General features: G+C 35.4%; 1 protein-coding gene across 1 annotated transcript; it reads right to left on the bottom strand.

Annotated features, from left to right (window-relative positions):
- Positions 1-7,899: 7,899 nt before the first annotated feature.
- On the bottom strand, positions 7,900-17,322 carry flrt2 (fibronectin leucine rich transmembrane protein 2). Its single transcript, XM_051655476.1, has 2 exons — positions 16,814-17,322; positions 7,900-14,103 (listed from the first exon to the last, which is right to left on the bottom strand). Exon 2 carries the CDS (start codon positions 13,729-13,731, stop codon positions 11,743-11,745), a length of 1,989 nt encoding a protein of 662 aa, XP_051511436.1. The 5' UTR covers positions 13,732-14,103; positions 16,814-17,322; the 3' UTR covers positions 7,900-11,742.
- Positions 17,323-24,512: the final 7,190 nt, after the last annotated feature.

The raw sequence follows: 24,512 nt of genomic DNA, 5'->3' as shown, positions 1-24,512 counted from the left end.
ATGGAGAACTGCAGTTTCAGACTGTATTGCGCAGAGGAAAGAAGTTAAATTTGTATTGATGTGTGCGAGTGGACCATAGCAAATGGTGTATTAATGATTTAAATGGTATGTCACATCGCATTAAACTAGCAATGACTTTTTTATTAGAGCAAATTGAAGTGAGACAACAAACCTATAAATGTGTAATTCTTATAAAGATAAATCCCTTTCTATAAACTTAATAAATCCTTCTCACATACATATTGTTTCACTGAATGTCAGCTTTGCAGTTTCTTTAAACTGTTCTTTACATTTTAAGCTTCCAGTTAGATCTCTATCTGATTTAGTTATCTTAACAAACACATCAAAATACCATATGGCCTTAACTTTTTTTTTTTAAAGCAGTGTTGGATATTTGAATTGAAACATCTGGAGACCCACAACATATGCAGAGTCTTTGTTTCCTGTTTAATCAGTATATGATGAAGAAAGTTAACTAGCAGGTTTAGAATGAGCTGATCATTAGAGGTGAAACAGAATATTCTATCTGAAATGGCCCATGCTGTGTTAATTGTCCATGATGATTCCTGATTAAACTCCTCATGTATGTACTATTAGTACAATCATCAGAGGGGATTAACATTTCTTGGTTAATTTACTGTAGCCATGTGGAGAAATGTCATGAAATTTAACTCATCATAAATTGGACGTGGCCCCTTTAAGAACCGAAGTTTTGCGACACCTGCTTTTTGGCACTCTTTCATGTTAGAGACGTGAGAACATACGCTGTGCAAGAGAGCTCCCAGTTTTGTTCATCGATTGATAATTATTTGGGTAAATATAAATTTTCACACAAAATGCTGATAAATTACATTAAATATGTGTTCGCAAGAGTAATATATACAAATTGAATGTTTTTGATGGGTTATTTTTGAAGGATGCATATGGGTTGCATGTGTGGAGTTTGACCACATTTTGTGCACATGCGAGGACTGGGTATGTAAATTTAGAATGAATCATATTTTATTTAATGATGTATAGCCCAGAGTGTTTTCCAATTAAGTGAACATGTATAATGAGAATTTTATTGTTTAAACTGTTATACATGTCCTTAAAGCCTGGTTAAAAATGCATGAAATGCTTTGAGTGATTTAAGCATGTTTTAAATTCATAAAATACTGTGAATGATATAAGCATGTATTAAGGTGATGTACAGTATGTTGAAGCATATGGGTAGGCTAATGCCCTGTTTGTATTTTCATATAACATTAGCTTCTACCATATTTCATTTAATTATTTATTTATTTATTTATTATTTCATTTTGTATTTTCTATATATATATATATATATATATATATATATATATATATATATATAATATTTTTTTATTTTTTATTTTTTTTAAATTCAATGGCCCCATCGACCGCTGTTTTTTCTTTTTTTGTTTAAACAGCAGTCAGAATAAAATCCCCCCAAAATAGTTTTGTATCCGTGTTGTTTCTTCACAACCCACCGGCTACATTACTATTAGCAACAAGAAGAAGAAAAAGAAGAGGATAAAACTGCTTTGTAGTACTGCTATCAATCATTTATAGCAGAGGTGCCCAAACTAGGGCCCGCAGGCCAAAGTTGGCCCGTGATGACCTTTGATTTGGACCACCTTGCCATAGATGACAAGAGGGGAAAAAATAGAAGAAAAAAATATATGGCATTGATGCAGCTCTTTGTTTTTAATTAATCTTTTTGTTTTAACATTTTTTGTTTTATTTTTGCATTACAAAGACTATAGCTTATTTGAAAAGTAGAGAGTATAAGTGATTACATTTTTTAAAAATGTATATGTGTACTTTAATGACCTTTAAATAAGTGCTGTCTGAAAGTTTGCTCCATTGGCCATCCCAGGTGCCACCCCAAAATCTTCACTACGATTGGCCAGCTTCAAAGTCGGAGGTGTGCATTCAGTAACGCCAGACAGAACCTAGTTGGTTTAAAATGGAGCGGGAACTGAAACAATGTCAAGAAGTGACAGGTAATTAGGTGGACTTGCGGAGCAGTGCATACAGTCATCCGAAATGAAATATGGCTTGAACGCGCACTATACATTGTGCAGCATTCTGCGTAAACGCGACCACTGAAGTGCACTTGTGAAGCGGGCTTGATAAAGTCAGGAGAGAAAGCATTTCAATATAAACAACAGTTCCTTTCACCACAGACACTGTACAACATTATGACCAGTACTCTCAAAATACCTTTTCTGCCCTTCCAGCTAGACAAAAACTGTAATGCAGTAAACTATTTCTTCATATTTCATATTCTTATTCTGACTAAAACCCATTTTGGGGTGTGTATAACATCTGTGTGCATCATACTGTAATTTGTTTGTCAAACGTGAGGATATATTTAATATATATTGCCATATTTCGGCAGGTTTTTAATCATAATCATATTTTGGAAGCCTCTCAATTTTTTAATTTGCAGAAATGTTTTTCGTAGCTTTTATTTCCTTTCATACTGTAATGCTTTCAGCCTTTATCGCCTCTTAAGAAAAGAAACAAAAGTACAATTCAAGTTTTTGATATCACAACAGGAAAACAGTTTTAATGTCAAATAAAAGTAAGTAGGCTAAATGCATTAACTATGCAAATACATTTTACAGCCTTGTTTAATTAAATAATCATATTACATTTGGCAGTCCCAATAAATGGTAATATGATAAGAAATATCTTAAATATCTTCTTTGTCACACAACAAAACAATATCCTGCTTGATAGTATTATGTCATGCCATTGTATCTTCATCTCTCCAAACTGCACAGAACTACCCGCGTTCAATGTGAGGAGATGCGCTGTTCTTAAAGAGACAGTAACCATGTTTTAAGAGACGCTTACATTTAGTCGTTTAGCAAACATTTTATCCAAAGTGACTCACAAATGAGAAACAGACACAACATACATAAAAAATATATTGAAATCAATTATGTACATTGTGCAAGTATAGGGCACTTGATTTCAATTTTAGGGTTTTGCAGTATTAATATTTAATTTTAAAATAATACAGTTTGATATATGCAATGTTTACTTTTGGCCCACTGCCCTCAAATCAAGTTTGATTTGCTATCTTGCTATACATTTAATATCTCTAAAAAAAAATGTAAATGAATAAAACCTACATCCCAAACCTAAACATGTAAATGAAACCTAACTAATAGTGTAATAGAAGAACATTTGAGATGAAAAACACAACAGCTGAAGAAGCCATGCCATTTCGTGAGGCTCGTATGACGTTTTTGCCTAACTTGTTGACTTTCCTGGTCTCTAATCCCAGACTTCAGCATTCTAAATCTAATGCTCAGTTGCGCCCCAGTGCAAGTAATGTTTGAATAAGCTTGTAAATGTAGTTGGTTAATGCAAGCATTAAAATGTATAATGTTTCAAATCATGCATAATGATAAAAGTTTTTCAGTGAAATAATGCTGTGTGAGAAACAGTGCGAAACATTAATTTTACTCACGAATTGTGTGGAAGCAGGGGAGCAATAACCCATTTTCGAGATTGTATACAATATCTACATTGGCTCCCCCTTTTCCCCTTTGGAGGGGTGGGGTGGGGGGGTTGTGGGGGGTGTTTTGTACAACTTTATGTCCCCCCTAGTGTGGCGCCGGCGCCAACCTTAATTTGCCGCCCCTATGCATTTCAGACATTGCATATATGGTTTTTGCGCCTCTGGTTGTTGTAGAACGAGGCTTGTAAAACTCCTTTTGCAAAAATATATTTATAGTATAACGTATATTTACAAAGAGACCAGGTTGCAACCATTTAGAAATGGTACATAAATTATGCTCTATTTTATTTAAGAACCCCTCTCTCTCATCCCTTGGAAATCAGGTCTCTCTTAAGTTTGTCTATAAAATAGGTAAAAAAGGCTCCCAAAAAAATTACAGAGTCTTGAGATAAGGTACAAAACATGTCCTACACACAAAGTCTTTCTTATGTTAAAAATCAAGAAATTCATAATAATAATAATAATAATAAATAAATAAATAAATAAAAACTAAAAATACTGAAAAGATAAATCTAAAGGAAATGTGATAACTCAGGGAATATATGACTTATATTTTTATATTTTTAAATAATTTCATTAAAATGTTTTAAAATGTATGTTTATACTTGGAAGCACATGTAACTTAACCTGTCCTCAGCAAGAGGTAACAATTTTAAACTGCCAAACAACATTTTTAAAATGCAACAAATTCATAAATATAAATATCAAATGAAAGGTAGGGATATGTAAGATATCAAACAATACATAAAGTAAACTTGAAATTATATTTTCAATAAAAATATATAAATAAAAAACACTGCCTCACTCTACATCAACTCGTCAAGATTATTATTTTTTTTAGTTCTGAATAATTCAGACAATGTGATGGTCAGCTATAACTTTGAGTACCCCTTTCCCACCTCCTGCTCATGGTGGGTGCAACAGTAGGACACGTGGTCTGTTAAGTTTTATATTTTATATATCAAAGAATTTATATATGAAATAGAAAAGAAATGATATATTATGTACGTTTTAAATTTTATATTTGATATATCTTATATATGTTTATGTCTCTGCGGTCACAGCTTCAACATGTCAACACCGTCATCCCATTGGAATAATTTTTGTTAAGAACTGTGGAATAAATTTGGCATTTTAGTTTAGGTTATAGAGGCAGTGGAGTTGACAGAGTTGGCTCACATTACAGTAAGATGTAATTTATGAAGTAAATAAATGTCAGTTTTCAGGAGAAAAAAAAAGGCATTTCCCTTACATAGTTCGTTAGCTGACACCTTTTTCTACAGATATATCCATTTCAAATTATTTTTGTATTAAAAAAATAAAATAAAAACTACGATTCAGAACAGAGTTTGTCCCTTCATCAGCAAATCAGCAAAATACTAATAAAATCTGTTGACCTTTTTTTTTTTTTTTTTTTTTTTAAATTAACAGTTAAATTATTACACCACATTTTAATGCCTCATATTTCTTATCTCAGCTACCAGTCCTTAGAAGGCTAAACTAAACCAAATACAGGCAATTTTATGTAGTTCTATTTCCCCATAATCATTTGTTTACCTAAATCATAGCTCATAAATGTAAATGTTTTTTGTATATATATATATATATATATATATATATATATATATATATATATATATATATATATATATATATATATATATATATATATATATATATATATATATATACATATACTTATTTATATATATATATATATATATATATATATATATATATATATATATATATATATATATATATATATATATATATATGTATAATGTAGGGTACAATGAGGCTAAAAGCACCCCTTAAGGAAATGTTTATTTTTTCATGGTCACAAATTTTAAAGTGTATTTAAAGATATAGGGGCAACAGTTATAGTGCAAAATTTGTTAACTTATGCTAATAATTTTGAGACACCAAGATGCATTTTTTGAGTAACAATTAAGATGATGCTTACTCAGAATAACTACTTCAGAAAAAAGTCAACCATTTACTGTGAATTTTTAACATTTGGCATGTTATTTAAAGTATTCTATAAACAAACGAATCTCTATTACGATTGTATAAGTCAATGTGAGCCCACTTTAAACATTTTTCATAACAAATCTATTTGCCCCACTTTAAAAAAACAAAAAAACAATGTGTTTAATAGGGTCTTTACCAGCTGCAACGTGGGTTTTTTTTACCCCGAACAGTATCATTTCACTTACTGGACATTTATTTATAAATGTTTGATTTACTGACCTTAAACAAAACTGAAAATGATAAATAAGTATTTTGTCTCAAAAGAAATGTGTTAATTTCAGGGATTTTCATTAGCTACATAAATTTGCAACATTTTAAAAAATATTAATTAGATGAAATTGCCTCAAAATCAACCTTTAGACACCACACACAATGAACTCAAGAATCAGGAAAATTTTGCAGTGCATAGTGACAAACAGGTGTTTAGAAAATGACTGTGCTAGTTTTTGTTGCTATTTAGTGTTTTGGGAGAAAATAAAATCAATGGAGCCTTTTACCCCGCAGAGACTTTAGCTCCGTTTTACCCTACATATCCTCATCTTTTTTCACACAACCTTATTTCATGTAGGCCAATCTCATTTTTCATGACCTTTTGTTCTGTGTTTTTCACAATGTTTCCAAATTTACCAGCTCTAAAATGAGAGATGGAGAATTTAAAGAAATGTGGGGAGAGACATACAAACATGCATCAGTTAAACACTTGTTTGTCACTGTGGGATTCTGGGAAAACTGTTTTTTAGACAACTATATAAAAAAAATGTAAATAAAAAAAAAAGAAAAAAAAAATCATACAATTTTGTATTGTGGGGAAAAACATGCATCTATTTTGTAGACATTCTCATTCTGGGGAGAACAAATAAAAGGGTTGACAAATAAAAGAGGATGGAAAAAAAAACTGTTTAAGCGAGAAAGAAACTTGCTCAAAGCATGTTTATCAGCTTATTTGAAATAAAACTACATATTACTATGCATTTGTGGGGCTACTGTAACAGTGCCACACACAAACACTGCAATGTATTTCAAAATTGTGATACAATTAAACAAACAACAGAACAGACATGACAAGTGCTAGAACTACTGACTTGCATTTTAATGTGCTACATAACCCAGAGATCTTTCATTGTTACAAGAAATAAGTTATTCAGACTTTGCAGCTTCATGAAATGAGAATTTTAAAGGATTTGGTTGGTGCTGAGTTTTTATTATTTGTGTATGGTTTCTCTTATATCAACGGGGCTGAGCTTATGTAAATTTGTTGTTCAGCAGATTCATTACCTTTTTTGTCCTCTGGATAAATTATAAACATGTATTCCTTCTTCAGGTTCTGATAAAACTGCATCCAAACCGTTCATGTAGGGATCCCTACTAAAGGAGGACAATCATGCATGATCGATGGTGTCTCTTGGTCTGCATAATAATAATTGTGACCATGTTCAATAAAGTCAGGAGTATCAGAAGTGTACTGTCTGCTGACTGTGCTGGTATACGACTCCAATGGCAACCTTTTATCATTTAAAAATGGAACAAAGTGTTGGTGAAGGATACATTCTTCCTATAAAGATATATATATATATACTTTAAAGATTTAGTTCAGCCAGAAGTGATCATCATAATTTATAATTTATTCACCCTCATGAAACCCATATGACTTTCTTTCTTACTATATAACAAAAGATGTTAGGTAGAAGGTGTGTGTGTGTGTGTGTGTGTGTGTGTTTAAGAATATGCGATATCATTTGAAAGAAAGCATATCAACTGAGCTTCTTAGAAACATCAGCTTTTTGTATAGAACTTTAACAATTAGAACTAAAATGTAGCAACCATGTATGAATGAAAATTTTCATATTAAACTAAATAATTATCTTTTTTTTTATTATCCAATTATTATCCAAAAAGAACAAAAAGGCAGCATAAAAGTAATCCATAACACTTCCGTGGTTTAATCCATGTCTTCTGAAGTGATCTAATCAATATTGGGTGAGAACTTGAGTTGTATGGATTCATTTTATTCTACCTGTTAGCTTTTTGGAGCTTCAAAGTTCTGGTCACCATTCACTTGCATTATATGGACCTACAGAGCTGTGATATTCTTGTTTGTGTTCTGCAGAAGAAAGAAAGTCAGACACATCTGGAATGGCATGGGGGTGTGAATGATGGGGGATTTTTAATTTTTTGGTGAACTATTCATTTAATGAATGGATCACACATCATGAAAAATACACTAAAAGAAAAATGCAATTTTGCTATAATGGACAAAATCACTGGTCAATTCTTATATTTTTTTTTAATTATTTATTTTTTATTATTATTTTCAAAAAGTTCAGTTTCTCTATTTACAACTTGTGCAAAAACAAGGACTTTACATTGTAAGTTAATTTCAAGGCACATACATGGGACAACACCAACAATTTAGTAGTGGAAACAAACAGAAGACAATTAAATGTAGCAATTAAAAGTTACTTTGGTTCCCAACAGATTCTACTGCAAAACCCAGTCTGCTGACCAACAAACTGTAGCATGAGAGTGTAAAATCACTTCCCATTCTCATTCTGAAGAAAACACACCCAGAATATTAAAACACATGAATTTTATTCAATGTGTTGTGGTTTTCAGGTTGCCATTTGAATGAACAGTCACTCACCAAGCAATTTGGTAAGGTTTTGAACAATCCATTCATTAACATATATCAGCTAAATGTAGCTTTTTCCTAATGTAACACCATTATGTCAACCAATAAATTGAGATCTGTATTAAATAAGGTTTAATTATAGATTACCACATCACACAGGCGAACAACTTTTGAAAAAATAAAATAATGAAATGGACACACACAGATCCGAGACATATTCAGCCACATTTGTGGTAGTGCTTTTTTCAGACTGACCTCACAGTCATTTAGAGTAATTATTCCAAACCAAATCAATGTGCTTTTTCAAAGAAACGGATTGACTGTTGGGTAGGATTACGGACACAAGCCACTGCTCTCAGTCCCTTTTGTGTAATACATCCATCTGACTACAGGGCTGCTACTGTGATTTTCAGCTCATCCATAGAAAATAAAGAACAATGTAAGCCACACGAGCGAGGCAATGAGTCACACTGAATCATAACATGCCATTCTTGTCTGGAGGACAGATCTTGGCTTCTTAGCAATGTCATCTATTGATGTCTGTCAATATGTCGTTTGCAATCGCCTTTCAAAACATGTGCTTTGCATTCAACCCTGACTTCACAATTGTTGACTATTTCTGTAATCCACAGATCTCTGTTTAAGTGATGTCCAATCCTTCAACTGAACCAGATTAAGATATACTGCTAAATTACAGTAAGGCAACAGATAAAACTGTTCATGTGTAGTATGAAACATTTCTGGTTTTGGTGACAGCCCAGCAAAAACACCCTCTACACAAGCTCTGAGGACATCAGAAGAGGGAATGATGTAGTGTAACGTGGCATATGAGAGGATCGGTAAAGATTTATCTCACTAATGGGTTAACTTCACAGCTATTTATTCGGGTCTTCGCCACCACAACCACCTCCTCTTGGGGAACCTGAGCTTGAAAACCACACTGGACTTCAGACTGTGTGGAGGAAGTCTGTTAAAAAGACTTACGGGTGGCCACAGGATTTGAAATGAATTGCCAAGTGAATACAAAATCAGTTAAAAGCCTTCAGTTGAGAAATGGATCCCAAGGATGTTCCAGATTTCAAGGAAAGCAAGGACGGGGTGGTCGGAACAGCATGTTGGAGAAATACTTTCATGCCCAGAGAAGTGCAGTAGCCCTCTTTTTCTTTTTTTCTTTTTAGAGAGCATTTTATTTGTGCCACGGAAACAACACTTTTGTAACCTGTGCAAGCTTCAAGCTCATCAATGTACTATTCAAATACAGACATGTTAGTCATACAAACTAAATATCCCATTTGATGTCATGTAATGGCAAGAGCTTTTTGGATGTAAACAAGTATCCAGCCATCTAGTCTAATTTTAGTGCCAAACCAGAGAGCAATGAAGGGTTAACTGTTAATTAGGACCCCCCTTTCCAACCCGAATCCTCCTGCCAAGCGAAAATAACCTCTGCATATTTTCTCCCTTTCTTGGACCAGGGATTATAAAGTGGGGGTTTGAACTCGACCCACAAAATAAAATGTTGTCAAAGCAAATAATGTCGATGAGTACCAGTGCATGATAAATACTTCTCCACAGCAAGCTTGCATTCCAAACTCAGATCTCTGTCCTGGAAAACTGATTCGCCATTAAAAAAATAGTCCTAATTGCACTCATGCAAGGATCTGAAACTCTTTCAAAGACAAAACCAGGCATGTGCCAGTTCTTCTCTGTGAAAAAACGGCTTTTGTTTAAATCAGCCATTCATCATCCCTCCTGATTTGATGTCCAGGACATACTGTCACTATATAAGGTTCCTGAAAACATTCATTTCAGAGCATGGTCAGAGAGCTCTATGTAATGTCCTGGCCTAATTTGTAAATCACAGAAAATATTTTAAAAGAGCAATTAGAATATATAAAAAGGAAATACACAGACTGTACCCTCCTGTTATGTTCGGGTCATTTTGACCCTTTTAAGTGTTAAAAGTGTTTTTAGGTCAAAATGGCTTTAGATATTCCACAAAAATGAATAAGTTTAATATATATAATTTTAATCATGCTTGTTAATATGTATCCAATGTTGGGTAATTACAAGGCCACTGCTAGGGCATTACTAAATGGTTGCTAGACGGTCCAAGTCAACAAAGACCATCCTAAAGTCTCTATGCCATCCTGATACCTATATTTAATTTAAAAAGAAGTCTATGGGATTTTCTCGAATTTAAATTTTTATTTATTTATTTGTCTGCCAGACAGACATTTATAGTCTGATTTTTTTTTTTATAATAATAATAATAATAATAAAACATGATTCTGTATTTGTTTCAACAGATACATATTATCTTTTTTACTAAAAATGTACAGTAGAGAATTTCTGGTGGCAATCTTTCCAGATGAAAAGCTATTTGAAAAAGCTTGTTTAGTGTAAAAAACAAGCCTATGGTAATATTTATGTATATAATCAAATGCAGGTACGCTGTATATTTACTGTACTCTACTGGGTCTTTTTGATGCCAAACAAAACAGAAGAGTTAAAGCTGTTGTTTTTTCATCACCGTGTGTTTAATGAATCATAATTAAAGCAAAAAAAATTTTTAAAAAAACCAAAAAACTATATGGAGGTTAAAGAGCTCTAACAGGATATTACTTGTTTACCACTGGGATTTACCTAATTACATTACCTCTTATTAGCAATTTATGTTTGGGTTGTAAATTAGCAGGAGAAAAACCATGAAAATGAATAATATTAAAGTGCTATGAATTCTGCTGTATGGGCTGAAACAAGCTGCCCCCTGATGGACAAAAAGTTATATATATATATATATATATATATATATATATACACATACATACATATACATATACATGCCATGGAAAACGCTTGCACAGGAACCCTTCTGGTCATCTCCCTATCGCATTTATTGTTGTTGGCCTCTCCCTGTGAGAAACTGCAGGGTGTTGAAGAGTGGTCCCTTTTCCCTTCAAATGTGATTTCCACAAAAGCTCATTTACTGAATGACTGCTCATGCTCTCTGCTGCATTAAGAAATTGCACTTCAATTAAAAAATTTAAAAGAATGAAAACTCAGATTGTTTTTTTCTACTGCAGCTTAATCAGCTGTATTTGGATTTCCTGACCACTGTTATCTTAACTACTGTTGTGTGAAAGGGTAGCCGTATTTCAGCACAAAGGGCATATTTTGGTTCTGTGGTTGGCAAAATATTCAGGATCTGAAAGTGGTCATGAGGCAAGCCTGTGCACTGCATATGCAGCAGGTAGCCAGCATTATTTGATTATATAAAATAACTGCAGCGTCCTTAAGCCAAAGCACTTTGAGCCTAACAAATTACAAAACCATTTCATATTTACTAAGAATAGAAAATATAGCAGAATTCCACATACTTGTCCACAGTATAAATTACCATGTTAACTGCACCTGGAAATATATATATATGTGTGTGTGTGTGTGTGTGTGTGTGTGTGTGTGTGTGTTTGTATTGTACAGTATACTGAACTAAATTTTTCATTCAACAAATAGTTGTAGCATCCATTAAAGAGCATCATGTGTGGCAGAAGTCCACACTGGGAATGTTACTGCTCTTGCAGTAACCTATGCTATTGTTACTAAGGTGACAATCTCTGAGGCCAATTCCTCCATTAGGTGTGTAGATGGGCTGAATTCTGAAGTCCCCCTTTAAAAGCTGCTCGTTGTTAAGCGACACTATCTGAAAGCTCGTTTCAGTCATTTCTAGGATGGAGTTATCTTTTTTGGTGCCAGCCTCACAGTAGTCATCTTTTCTCCTGCCACGATTATATTTCCATTTGGATGACGATGACCTGCTTTTCTTGTGCATGTGCCAGCAAAACAAACTCAGAAGTGTCACTAAGACCACCAACACTGCCCCACCTATCACTCCAGCCAATAAGAGTGTAGAGGTGTTGTCTTGCTGGGCAGCCTGCTCCGATTCAGAGTATGTGGATATGGACTTGGTCTTAGCCTCGGAACAGATAGTATCCTCCCCTGGTCTGTAAGTGTTAAGAGTATCCAGAACATACACACAAATGCGATAGAGAGACCTGGGCTCCAAATTCGTCAGGCTGAGCCTTCGCTGGTATCCTGGGACGGTTCTTTCTCGAGTGATGTCACTCATTAATTTCTGACCCATCTTGACCCATGTCACTTTGTAAGCCATCACAGTAAAGTAAGATTCCCAACTCATGTCAATGCAGGTAGAATTAACAACATGAAAGGAGATTTTCAAGGGGTCTTCATAGGGAGGTAGGGGCCCGGGAGGGAAATGTGGCACTGGGGGTGTGGGGTTGGCTGAGGGGGAGTAAAAAGCAGTGGATGAAATGGTGGTGAAGTGGGTGGTTCTGGGGATGGTAGTGGTGATGGTGGTGGTTTTACGAGGTGTAAATGTGGATGGGTATGAATGGGTTGGCCAGGGATGCAACACTGTGCCCACAGGGCAGTCAATGGCATCTAAGGTGAGTTCTCGAATTACCATGCCACGCACCCGCTCCGGACTATGGCATGTGAATCCACGGACATTTATCGCAGATGGCAGAGACCTGAGCCATGCAATGACCCACTTAATGCTGCAATCACATCGCCAGAGGTTGTTCCTCACATTAAGGGACCTAAGGTTTCTCAAACCGTCAAAGACACCCGGTGAAAGAAATTGAAGCTGGTTGCTGGAGATATCCAATCTCTCCAGTTTGCTGAGCCCAGAAAAGGCTGTCACTTCAATGTTATCAATCTGATTCTCCTGCAGGTTGAGTTTGGTCAGGGATGCATCAGGGAGCAATGGTGGTGGAGTGGTGAGTGAGTTGCGTGCCAGGGACAGCTCTCTGAGGTTCACCAGATCATGGAAGGTCCCAGGAGCTATGGCCTCATCCTCCAGAAGGTTCCCATCCAGCAACAGTCGCTGCAGGGTGGTGACATTCTGGAAGGCATCCTCGTCAATGACGGCAATGCGATTCTCATCCAATCGCAGCTCCTTGAGATCTGCCGGTAATCCGATAGGAATGCTGCTCAGGTGGTTTTTGGTGAGGAAAAGAAGCTTGAGGCTGACAGCCTCACTGAAAGCCCCCTCCTCTACTCCTACAGTGGAGATGGAGTTGTCATCCAGGTGGAGTTCCTCCAGCATGTGTAGCTGGGCTAGTGCAGCCCTGGAGATAGTCTGGATGTTGTTTTCCTGGAGGTGTAGCACTCGAACATTCCTGGGAAGGTTAAGGGGAAATTCATCCAGCTGGTTCCCATAGAGGTGAACAGTATCTACAGAGGCAACACTGTGTAGCTCCACCGGAAAACCAGCATTGTTGATCTGGTTGTTGTGGAGGAAGAGGGTCTTATATCCCTCTTGCACCCCTAGAGGCACAGATGTTAGGCTCCTCTCATTACAATAAACAAATGTTTTATCGCAGCGGCACTCCTCAGGACAGGAGGAGACAGGGCTGATCTGCACATGCAAGCTCAACAACACTGTCAACCAAAAGCGAAGAAATGAAGTCCAATCATTACTCCAAAATCCAGCTTGAAACTCCATAATGAAAAAGAGAGGGAGGGAAAGGAAATGGCGAGAAAAGACAAAATCGAAGACCTCAGGGAGTAAAATGAAATTTTCACAAATCCAGCAAAATGATGTCCTCTGAAAGATTATCAGAATGTGCAGTTCACAGATAAACCAGGAATTTAAGGAGTAATCCAATGATAATTTCTAGTCCATCTCTGGAGAGGTGGTCTCATTGGAGTGCATGGGTTTTCTCACTTAAGCCATTCAGTGTTGGGCCCAAGCAGCATGAGACTGAGAGTGTGCTGAAGCACAGAGCCACACTGGCCAACTCCCAGCCTGCTGTCAAGTGCTGATGGGCCCCAGCACAAGCTGCTTCCGGAAGATGCGACATTTGGGTCCAGAGACCTGTTAAAAAAAAAAAGAAAAAAAAAAAAAAAAAAAAAGGGGGAATTAGAATACAAAAAGTTGCAGCGTACCAGGCCAAAGCCTCCATACATTCATCTGACTAAATAAGACACACTAGAATTACAATCATAACAAATCTTACAAAACTTGAAACAAACACTCTTAAAGACAGTTCACCAAAAAAATGAAAATTCTCTAATCATTTACTTAACCTCTTGCCATCCTAGATGTGTCTGACTTTCTTTCTTCTGCAGAACACAAAACATTTTTTTTTATAGAAAAATATCTCAGCTCTGTGGGTTCATAAAAGTAATCAATTTGACTCCAGTGGTTAAATGAATGTCTCAAGAAGCAATATGATGGATGTGAGTTTAAAAACTTTAAAAACTACGGGTTTAAGATATCATATGTAAGTCCATTTTTACTATAAATTTCCACTTTCACATTTGTCTATTTTTATTTTCGGCAACTTGCATTCTTCGTGCATATCGCCACCTACTGGGTAGGGAGGAGGCTTTATGGTAAACAAAAGTCTTAAGTATTGATCTGTTTCTCACCCACACCTATAATACTGCTTCTGAAGACAAGAATTTAACCACTGGAGTCAGTGGATTACTTTTAAGCTGCCTTTATGTCATTTTAGGAGCTTCAAAGTTCTGGCCACCATTCACTTGCATTCAATGGTCCAAGAGAGCTGAGATATTCTTCTAAAAATCTTAATTTGTATTCTGGTGAAGAAAGAAAGTCATACACATATCCATGAGGGTGAGTAAATGATTAGAGAATTTTCACTTTTGGGTGAACTATCCCTTTTAAACCATTAGTTCTCAAAAGCATTGCTAAGATGTGAAAATACATGAATGGAAGCCACTGAGTTCACAATTCAGAAAACAAAAAGTACTAATAGCAATGTAAAACTAAAATCAAAAGAAAACACACTGACATAAGCATAATCATGCAGCAGGAAATGTTCATTATAAGTCTTTTAAAGTGCATGATTACTGCTTTTGCATATGAATATTGCATATGGCGTATGGTGTCTTCATGGTGCATCGCAGAACACTCATGTCCTCATTGAGCATAGCTCAAGGGAAAAAACAATCAAATGAGTTAAGAGAGTGGTTGGGTATGGGGGTGGGGGGTGGGAGTTTCCTCTCAGAGCTCAGTGTGACGAATGCTGCATGTCATATTAAATGGGACTGGGGTATATTGTAGCCCATCTACCTGCAATAAATGATCAATGCAAGCTTTCCTCTCAGTGAAAGCGTTTTGCATTCACAAAGGTCTCAGAATCACAACTCATATCAAATCTACTATTTAGATTTTATTGCTTCATTTCCAGGTGATTCAAATCTGTGACCTGCATAAGTTAAAATGTAAAATTCAAAGTAAGCTGCATGTGTATCGTTTTTCATAAAAAAACAACTCTTTTACAACTGGGCAAGGCAGCTGCAGCCCTTTAATCAGGACTGGTTGAAAGAAACTTTTATTTTTTACCTGAGGACAGAAAACAGGCTTTTTGGCTGACATTATACAGCTGTCATTTTCACAAAAATGTAAATGTTGTAGCAGACCATCTAAAAAGCAGTATTGCACAGACGTTACCTAGTAAGGCATCAGAGAATCAGACAAACCCCATCCTTTATTTTATTTATTTATTGCAAATAAAATATATTAACACACTTTTTGGCATCTGGAGTCTTCAGCAAACACATTTGCATTAGATTTGCTATTGTGGCCTATATCCCATCCAGCTTTGTTAACAGAGTTAAGAGAATCAATGCCTGGCAAGAAACACTTATCCATACCAAGAAACAAGGTGTGCCAGATGGTGGTAGCAGTGTGGGTTAAATAAGTAAAATAATAATAGGCTAATAATAGTAGGCAATAATAATAATAATAATAATAATAATAATAATAATAATAAAACCCAACAAACAAAGGACTAAAATAAACCTGCTCGGACCTTACAAAACCAAATATCTGTTTGAAATCACTAAAAAGTCATATGCTATTAAAAAATGTAAAGAACAACCGTTCCACGAGTTTTTTTCCAACAATTTTAATTGTTAATCGCTCAAGTCCACTATATGCTGCAAGTATCTTGTCCAAAGCACATCCAAAAGACAAACAGAGTGAGCAAGAACATATATATATATATATATATATATATATATATATATAACTAAATGAAAGGTTTGTATCGTAGACTGCATTTCGCGGCGGATCATGATGTCAAACGACCTGGCTGTTGATGTGAATGAATAATCACTAGATGGTACTTGGAGCCGTGAGACGATCACAGAGTACTTTGCCAAACTAGAAGAGAAACGGTGCCATGTCACGCAGTGATGTTTGACCAGATAAACCGCTTTCGTTATCCCACTATGTGTAAAACTAAATATACATGCTATCAGAATTTAAATATTCGTAACGACTGAACAAGGCTCATCATATGAGTTTAAATAGTGTGCGGATAAGTAAAAGCCCATTATTAAACAGCAGAACAGTTTCGGATGAATGCCCGTCATCTATACAAAGCACCTATCTAAAGCATCTATACAGCAACCAAAGAGTAGCCGTTTATGTCAAAATGAACACTTTTAACTTAATATATGGAGGTCATTCCTCCATATCCCTGGATTCACATGGGTAAGTAGACTTAATCCAGCAGAGAATAACTGCAATGTCTCCATCAAAATCAGCCTACCTTATCAAACATGATTTTATCCATACCCGAAATAAAGCAAATACTTCAAATAGCCATCTCTCCCTGCTCTTCATGCGCTCGGTGGAATGGAAGAGGCGTAAAGATCCAGCGTCATTCCCGTAACATACTGTTTTAACGACTCGGTTCCGAGCTCCTCTCCGCCCGCTGCGCGTCCGGACAGCATACCGACTCCCGTATGGAGAGCTCAATGTCCGTGTACTTTTTAACCGAAGCGGCTCGCTCTCTTCCTCTCCCCACAGCTCTCGCTCTCGTTAAAACCTTTAATTCACATCAAATTCAAATGTACAACATCCACTTTTTCCAGTAGTCGTTACTCGAAACGGTCAACTCGCCCCAACAAGGCAAAAATACATCCACGTCATCACGTATCATATCATCATACTTCGTGAAAGCGTAAAACAAGAGTTGGCCGATTTATCTCCAAGGGATGTTTACTGAAGAAAACTGCGCTGGTAATGAGCTGTTTACTACACACCTCTGTGTGTCTCTCTCTCTCCCTCTTTCACTCTCCCCTTCTCTGTCTCTCTCTCTGTGTCTGGTTTGCACTGAGTTTTTCGGTCGGTCCTCCCACACTGTCCTGAGTAAAGAGGCAGGGGTGGAATGACACTTACGTTTTAACCCTTGTGCGACCTTCGGGACATTTTTGTCTTTTTCATTTAAATTTTTCGATAATTTTGGCTGTGTCAACGGCATACGTTTTGTCAGAGGTGTGTATTTTTGAGGGAATTTTGATATTTCAACCTCAGTTCCTGTAATACATCTATAATACACTGTGTACACAAAATAGTTAACTCAGGACCATAAGGACAAAAATGTCCCCATTGAAACCCATTAAAACTGCAATATTTGAGCCCAAAGCATAAAATCATGAATTCCATGATATTATGCTTTCATTCCGGAGCCCTGGCTTCAAAATTTAAATTTTTAATATTTTCCACCAGATGGTGCCATTTTTCTCATGTTTAGCCTATGGAGCAAATATATGCTTTTTTCCTATTTCTGTTTGCATTTAAAGGGTTCAGATCCTGAAAATGAATGAATATTTGGTAGTTATGATCAGGACTGATGTTGGTTCAAAAACCTAAGTCAGTGAAAGTGGAAAATAACATTAATATATAAAAATTTTATGGCAGTTTTTTGACGCAGACATTTTTGTCCTCTAATGTCCTGAGGTTTTTTTTTTATTTATTTTTTTTATATATTTTTTTTTTTTTTTTTTTAAATCTGACACTGCACAAAAAATAATAATGCATCAAAATAAATGTTGTTGCTAATCATTGACATATCCCAGACTGTGATAATCCCCCCCAAAATTCCCCTTAGCATTTAGTATATGGAAAATATATGCATCAGGACTGATGTTGGTTAAAAAAAAAAAAATAACTAATTGAAAGTGGAAAATAATATTAATATATAATATTATTATGGCAGTTTTTTGACGCTGACATTTTTGTCCTAAATTTTGTTTATTGATGCACAAGGGTTAAATTGGCTTATCACATTTTAAGAGTAGATTGCTTTGTGTGTTAATCTCGATACCACTGCATTTATCCGCATATAGACTTGATACAGTAGGCTATACTCGTATGAATGAAGTGAACAAATAATGTATGTCATTGTAGAGTTCCTGACACCCTTTAAAATTCTAGCCTACCTGTGGGTTTTATTTTAAAGTCGTTAAAATGCATACACGCGAGTGAAACCTCGGGAGATTCGGCCAGTTGGCTTTTATTCGGTAATTGCAGTGAGCTGATACACATTATGAGAGCGTTAAGACGCGATTTAATACAAATGAAGCACTGTGATGAAGACACGCGCTTCCCGCCGCTCTGCTTTCAGAAGAGCGTGCACACACCTATTCATTTTACTCTGCCATTGCTGTCCTAGTGTACTATGAATACAACTCTTTAGGGTAGTCTCTCTCTCTCTCTCTCTCTCTCTCTCTCTCTCTCTCTCTCTCTCTCTCTCTCTCTCTCTCTCTCTCTCTCTCTCAAACTCAAGATGGAATGCTTATTAACTATTCCCTCACTGGCAACTGCCACGCACAGAATGTGCCGATACTGCACTCTTTCAGACAATACATTTTAATTAGGGCCAGGTTACTGTAAACGCGACATGTTATTTAAACAGAGGCTGGCTAACAGTGAAGGGACAGCTTTATGCGGGCGTATATCCAGTGGGAGGGAAAACTCCAGACAGAATTGGCAATCAATTTGCGATCATTAGTTTTAAATGACAAGAAAGGTGAACACTAAGAAATGAAAGTGTCTCCCGCCTTATTGAAAATAAATTGATCTGATTCAAGAAGAGATCACGTCACTTGCAGGTTCCCAGCTAGTTACTGTCTCCATCGTATCACGTTGCAAAGAGCCCTTTTAGTGACTTTCCACATATCTTTTATATTTAATTTTATCTTCTAAATGTCAATGATGGACTGCATCGTTCTTCTCAGTTCACAAAATTTAATTTCAACAAAAATCTGTCTGCCATTCAGACAATGAATTATGTACTGAACAAAAAAAAAAAAAAAAAAAAAAAAAAAAATATATATATATATATATATATATATATATATATATATATATATATATATATACATACAGAAGCAATAGTATCATATTTTTACATGGAGCGACATTTACTGGAAAATTCTCAAGTTCTAGATTACCAAAAAGGATAGCATTTTCTCACACAGCAAAAAGATTTATAAAGTACTGTATTAGATCATGTCTTTCAGTTTCTAAATGACATTTGTGGCTGGGACAGAGTTTACTTTTATGCAAATATTGATATTGTTTTTTTATGAACTATTTCGTACTTAGCCAATTACTCAAATAAACAGATACATGTAGGTCTATTATACATATCAATTCTAAAGCGTTCTTAAGAGAGTTACACATTTTTTTGCAAATTAAACATAGGATGGGATCTAAATATTTTAAACATATACAGATACTTAATGTAAAGTTATAATATGATAGCTGAGAGGTAACACTGAGATGAATCTTAATTTCTAATCATTCTATAGTATTACGTAAAGATATTTTGACTCATAGCACATCATCTGATAAAAAAGGAAGAAAAAAAATGGTTACACTGCTGATAAATTTGACTGGAAATAGGCTTCAGGTCACATTTATTCTGCTGGTGGAGCACTCAGTAGGTGTCTATGAGGTAAAGCTAAAAATTTGGATCAAAGCCCTCACTCACTGACCCCTCTGGACCCGATCCAAAATCAGAGCACTACAGAGCACATGCACTTCACTTCTATGCGATTAGTAGTTTTGCATATTCCAGCTTTTTACATGTTTCCATTCATTATTGTAATTGATTTACAAGGCCTTTCTCCACAGGAATTCTGCATTCTGCAGATTTCCCCCCAAAATCAGGGTAGAAAATTTAAATAATAATTAAAAAAAAAAAAGTCCACATGTTCCGTATGCCGTGCATCTGGACCTGCTAATGACTAAATAACTAAACACTTGCATTCTTCAAACGCATAACTGAAAAGAAAACTTTTTTCTCCATTAGGGAGGTAAAAGTCATTGAACATTTAAAAAACAATTGTCAACAAAAATACTTTTTATTTTTTTAGTCAATATCCCTGATAGTTTTAGTATTTGGCCAGTGCTTGTAATGTTAATAAACTGTGTGTGTGTGTGTGTTTTTATTGCAGTGATTTGCAAGCAGCTTAGCATAAGGACTTACGAATGGTTTTTAATTTGTGCTTAAGCCAGTGCTCTATGGCATAAGAACTCGCACACTTTAAGAAGTAGTAAAAAGATAAACGTTTCTTAGCTCCTTATTTCCTTTGCACTTACAAACACATCTTTACAAGATGTTGAGAGAGCAAGGGTTCAATAGGCCTCCAGCCTCTCTCACAAGAGGACAGTCAAAGTTAGCAATGTTTCACTCGACAAGCTTCACCCGAGCATGACAGCGTCAGCAAGCTGTAAAAACAGGGGCTCACAACAAGCAAGGCCTTGTTTTTTCCTGCCGACTTGAGACAGGGGTCAGAGAGGCAGCCAGAGGATGAGTCTTATCCAGTGGCCTAATCCTGCCAGGAGCTCTGCCGTTTGAAGTCACATCTGCTGTAAATTGTCCTTCACGAGCTCAGGCAGGAGGAAGTCTTAAGTCTGAGGGGGGTGGGTTTCCCCGGGTGGTGCTGAGATCTCTTGACTTGCTCAACCCTTATCCTGGGTCACCAGCACTGGACCGGTATTCACATGGCTGGGTGGTTCAATGTACTCAAGAAGAACAGTGCTGATCTAGGACCAGATGTAGATGTCATACTATTTTGGATATGAGTATACTGTATGGTGTTATTTTACATTAGTGGCCATGTTACATGTTACATATACATAAGACTTATTACAATAGTATTAATACTAACAAAGTGTATTTACAGTCAGCTCTGCATTATAATTGTGAATAATCAACATTTGGGTCACTGACACATAGGGTTTAAAGAGATACTAACAAATCTGAAATCTTTTAAAAATCTAGATTAAGGGGCCTGGGTAGCTCAGCGAGTATTGACGCTGACTACCACCCCTGGAGTTGTGAGTTCGAATCCAGGGTGTACTCCAGCCAGGTCTCATAAGCAACCAAATTGGCCTGGTTGCTAGGGAGGGTAGAGTCACATGGGGTAACAATTAGTGGTTCTCGCTCTCAATGGGGTGCGTGGTAAGTTGTGCGTGGATCGCGAAAAGTAGCATGAGCCTCCGCATGCGGAGTCTCTGCGGTGTCATGCACAGCAAGCCACATGATAAGATGCGGATTGATGGTCTCAGAAGCGGAGGCAACTGAGACTTGTCCTCCACCACCCGGATTGAGGTGAGTAACCGTGCCACCACGAGGACCTACTAAGTAGTGGGAATTGAGCATTCCAAATTGGGAGAAAAGGGAATGAAACAAAAAAAAAAACCTAGTTTAAAACACACGTGTCATGGAATCTTTGTTTCCATGTTGGTTTCATACAGTATATTAAAAAAATAAAAAATAAAAACATACAAATGTGATGCTGTGTAACCATGAAATAGGCCTAAATAGTTTCCTTGCACGGTGGCTGTGATGCCTGAATGGTTGATGACATCCTCTCATTAGCATGTTGTGCAAAGGAAAAATAAATACAGAACTACATACAGACATAAATGGACAAGTAAAGAAATATAGAAATATAATAATAATAATAATAAAAATTAATTTTCCTTAAGCATTTTTGGATTTTCCCAACCTTTTATTTATGCTCCATATTGTATTATTATTATTATTATTTTTTTGCATTGATGGTGCATTTTTTTATGTATTTGTTTAATTATTTGTATATATCCTTGCACATTTAATTATTTATATTTATGTATGCACAAATATGTGTATTTTTATTTTATAATTTATGTATTTGTGTATTTATTTATTAGTTTTGCAGGTTTCATCTTCCATGCGTATGACCTAGACAAACTGTGCCTTTTTGTCACATGAAAACTAAATGTAAACCTACATGGCAGATTTGGTGGGCAAAGTTTATATATATATAAAAAAAAGATTCTAACAATTAAACATAATTGTTACACTGCATATTATTTTTTAAATCAAAATAGAAGGTTATTCTGCACTACTCCTGTCAATAATATACAGCTCTGAATAAAAATTAAGAGACCACTCCAAATGTTCAGTTTCTCTGGATTTACTATTTACAGGTATCTGTTTGAGTAAAATGAACATTTTTGTTTTATTCTATAAACTACTGACAATATTTCTCCAAAATTCCAAATAAAAATATTGTCAAATGACAACTGGTCAAAATAAAAAATAAAAATGCCATGTTTCAGACCTCGAATAATGCAAAGAAAACAAGTTCATATTCATTTATAAACAACACAATACTAATATTTTAACTGAGGAAGAGTTCAGAAATCAGTATTTTTGACCAGTCTTTCACATTGCTGTTGGGTGATTTTATGCCACTCCTGGCGCATAATTTCAAGTGTGGTCTCTTATTTTTTTTTTCCAGAGCTGTATACTGTATATATATATATATATATATATATATATATATATATATATATATATATATATATATATATATATATAATTTACTTTCTCTGGATGGTTACACCACTTTTATTTTTTCTTCACTTTAAGCCCCAGAAATGTTTTTTGAATAAGTTAAATGATCTGGACAAGATCAGTGTCTTTTGATGTCTTTAACTCATTCAGCATTTCCATCAACATTTTTGGTGCTTAAAGGAATAGAATTATCAGAATTATCGAGTGACTTTGTCCAGTATAGCAGAATTGCACTTTCCTTTTAGTGTATTTTTCATGATGTGTGATCCATTCATTAAAGGAATAGTTTACCAAAAAAATGAAAATTCTCTCATCATTTACTCACCCTTATGCCATCCCAGATGTGCATGAGTTTCTGTCTTCAGCAGAACACAAACAACGATTTTTAGAAGAATATCTCAGCTCTTTTAGGTCATACAATGCAAGGGAATGTGGACCAACATTTTGAAGCTCCATAAATCACATATTGCAGCATAAAAGTAATTCAAAAGACTCCAGTGGTTAAATCAATGTCTTCAGAAGTGATATGATAGGTGTGGGTGAGAAACTGATCAATTTTATTTATTTATTTTTTTTAAATTTTGGCACCCATTCACTAACATTGTATGGACCTACAGAGCTGAAATATTTTTCTAAAAATCATCATTTTTGTTCTGCTGAAGAAAGAAACTCATACACATCTGGGATGGTATGAGGGTGAGTAAATGATGAGAGAATTTTCATTTTTTGGTGAACTATAACTTTAACATCAGTATTTTGGAGTATATTGTACATACAGTATGTGTAGGTGAAAGTGTCCTGTAACTGGTCACCATTGCTTTTAAATTTTTCACCATTTGTATTGGCTTGCACTAATTTTAAATGATTCAAATGAATAGTTTTAAGTACAAATATTCCATGTAGTTAAGGAAAACTGCACAGATAATATTTATATAATAATAATAATTTATTTATTTATTTATGTTTAAAATAGATTTTGATTCATTATATCATGTCACACCGCAGGACACTGCAAAACTGCTTATCATTTCATGTCAACTACCCATGTGCATGCCATTTGTTTGTATTATTCAGTACTTACAGTATAATTACACTGTAACATGATTACTGTAAAATGTGACTGTATATTAATCACTGAATATTTATTATATTTCTTACTTATTATTTACAGGGTTGACCTTATCCTAGGTCAGCACTTTTGTTTCTGACCTTTGTTGTATTTGCTGAATTTTGTTATTGTGGGGTAATACACCACTGACTCAGGTGCCTTCGGGGTATTTGGCGTGTCAGAGCCAATAGAGTCAGTCCCATGGGTAATTCTCCACACATACATTTATCCTCTTGTCTCTTAAGAAATGACCTCTGGAGAGTTATTTTGAGCTTTAATAAATGCAAGATCAAGTCTTGTAGTTAATGAGCACTGAGAACATGAGGGTCTGCAAGTCAATGAGTGAATCAGATTTGTTGCAAATAAGGCTGAGTGACACACACACACACACATTAACACACACATGGTCGATCTTGTTGTCAAAACAGCTCTTCTGTGCTCAGTCTACCGTGATGATGAGAAAATGAAAGAGAGAGAGAGAGAGAGAGAGAGAGAGAGAGA

Source organism: Myxocyprinus asiaticus, chromosome 25 (assembly GCF_019703515.2).
Source record: "Myxocyprinus asiaticus isolate MX2 ecotype Aquarium Trade chromosome 25, UBuf_Myxa_2, whole genome shotgun sequence".
Classification (NCBI taxonomy): Eukaryota; Metazoa; Chordata; class Actinopteri; order Cypriniformes; family Catostomidae; genus Myxocyprinus; species Myxocyprinus asiaticus.
This window is presented reverse-complemented; position numbering and strand designations above follow the sequence as displayed.

What these genes read in the sequence shown, in the direction of transcription:
- flrt2 (XM_051655476.1), bottom strand. Translation starts at nt 13,731, where the DNA reads ATGGAGTTTCAAGCTGGATTTTGGAGTAATGATTGGACTTCATTTCTT.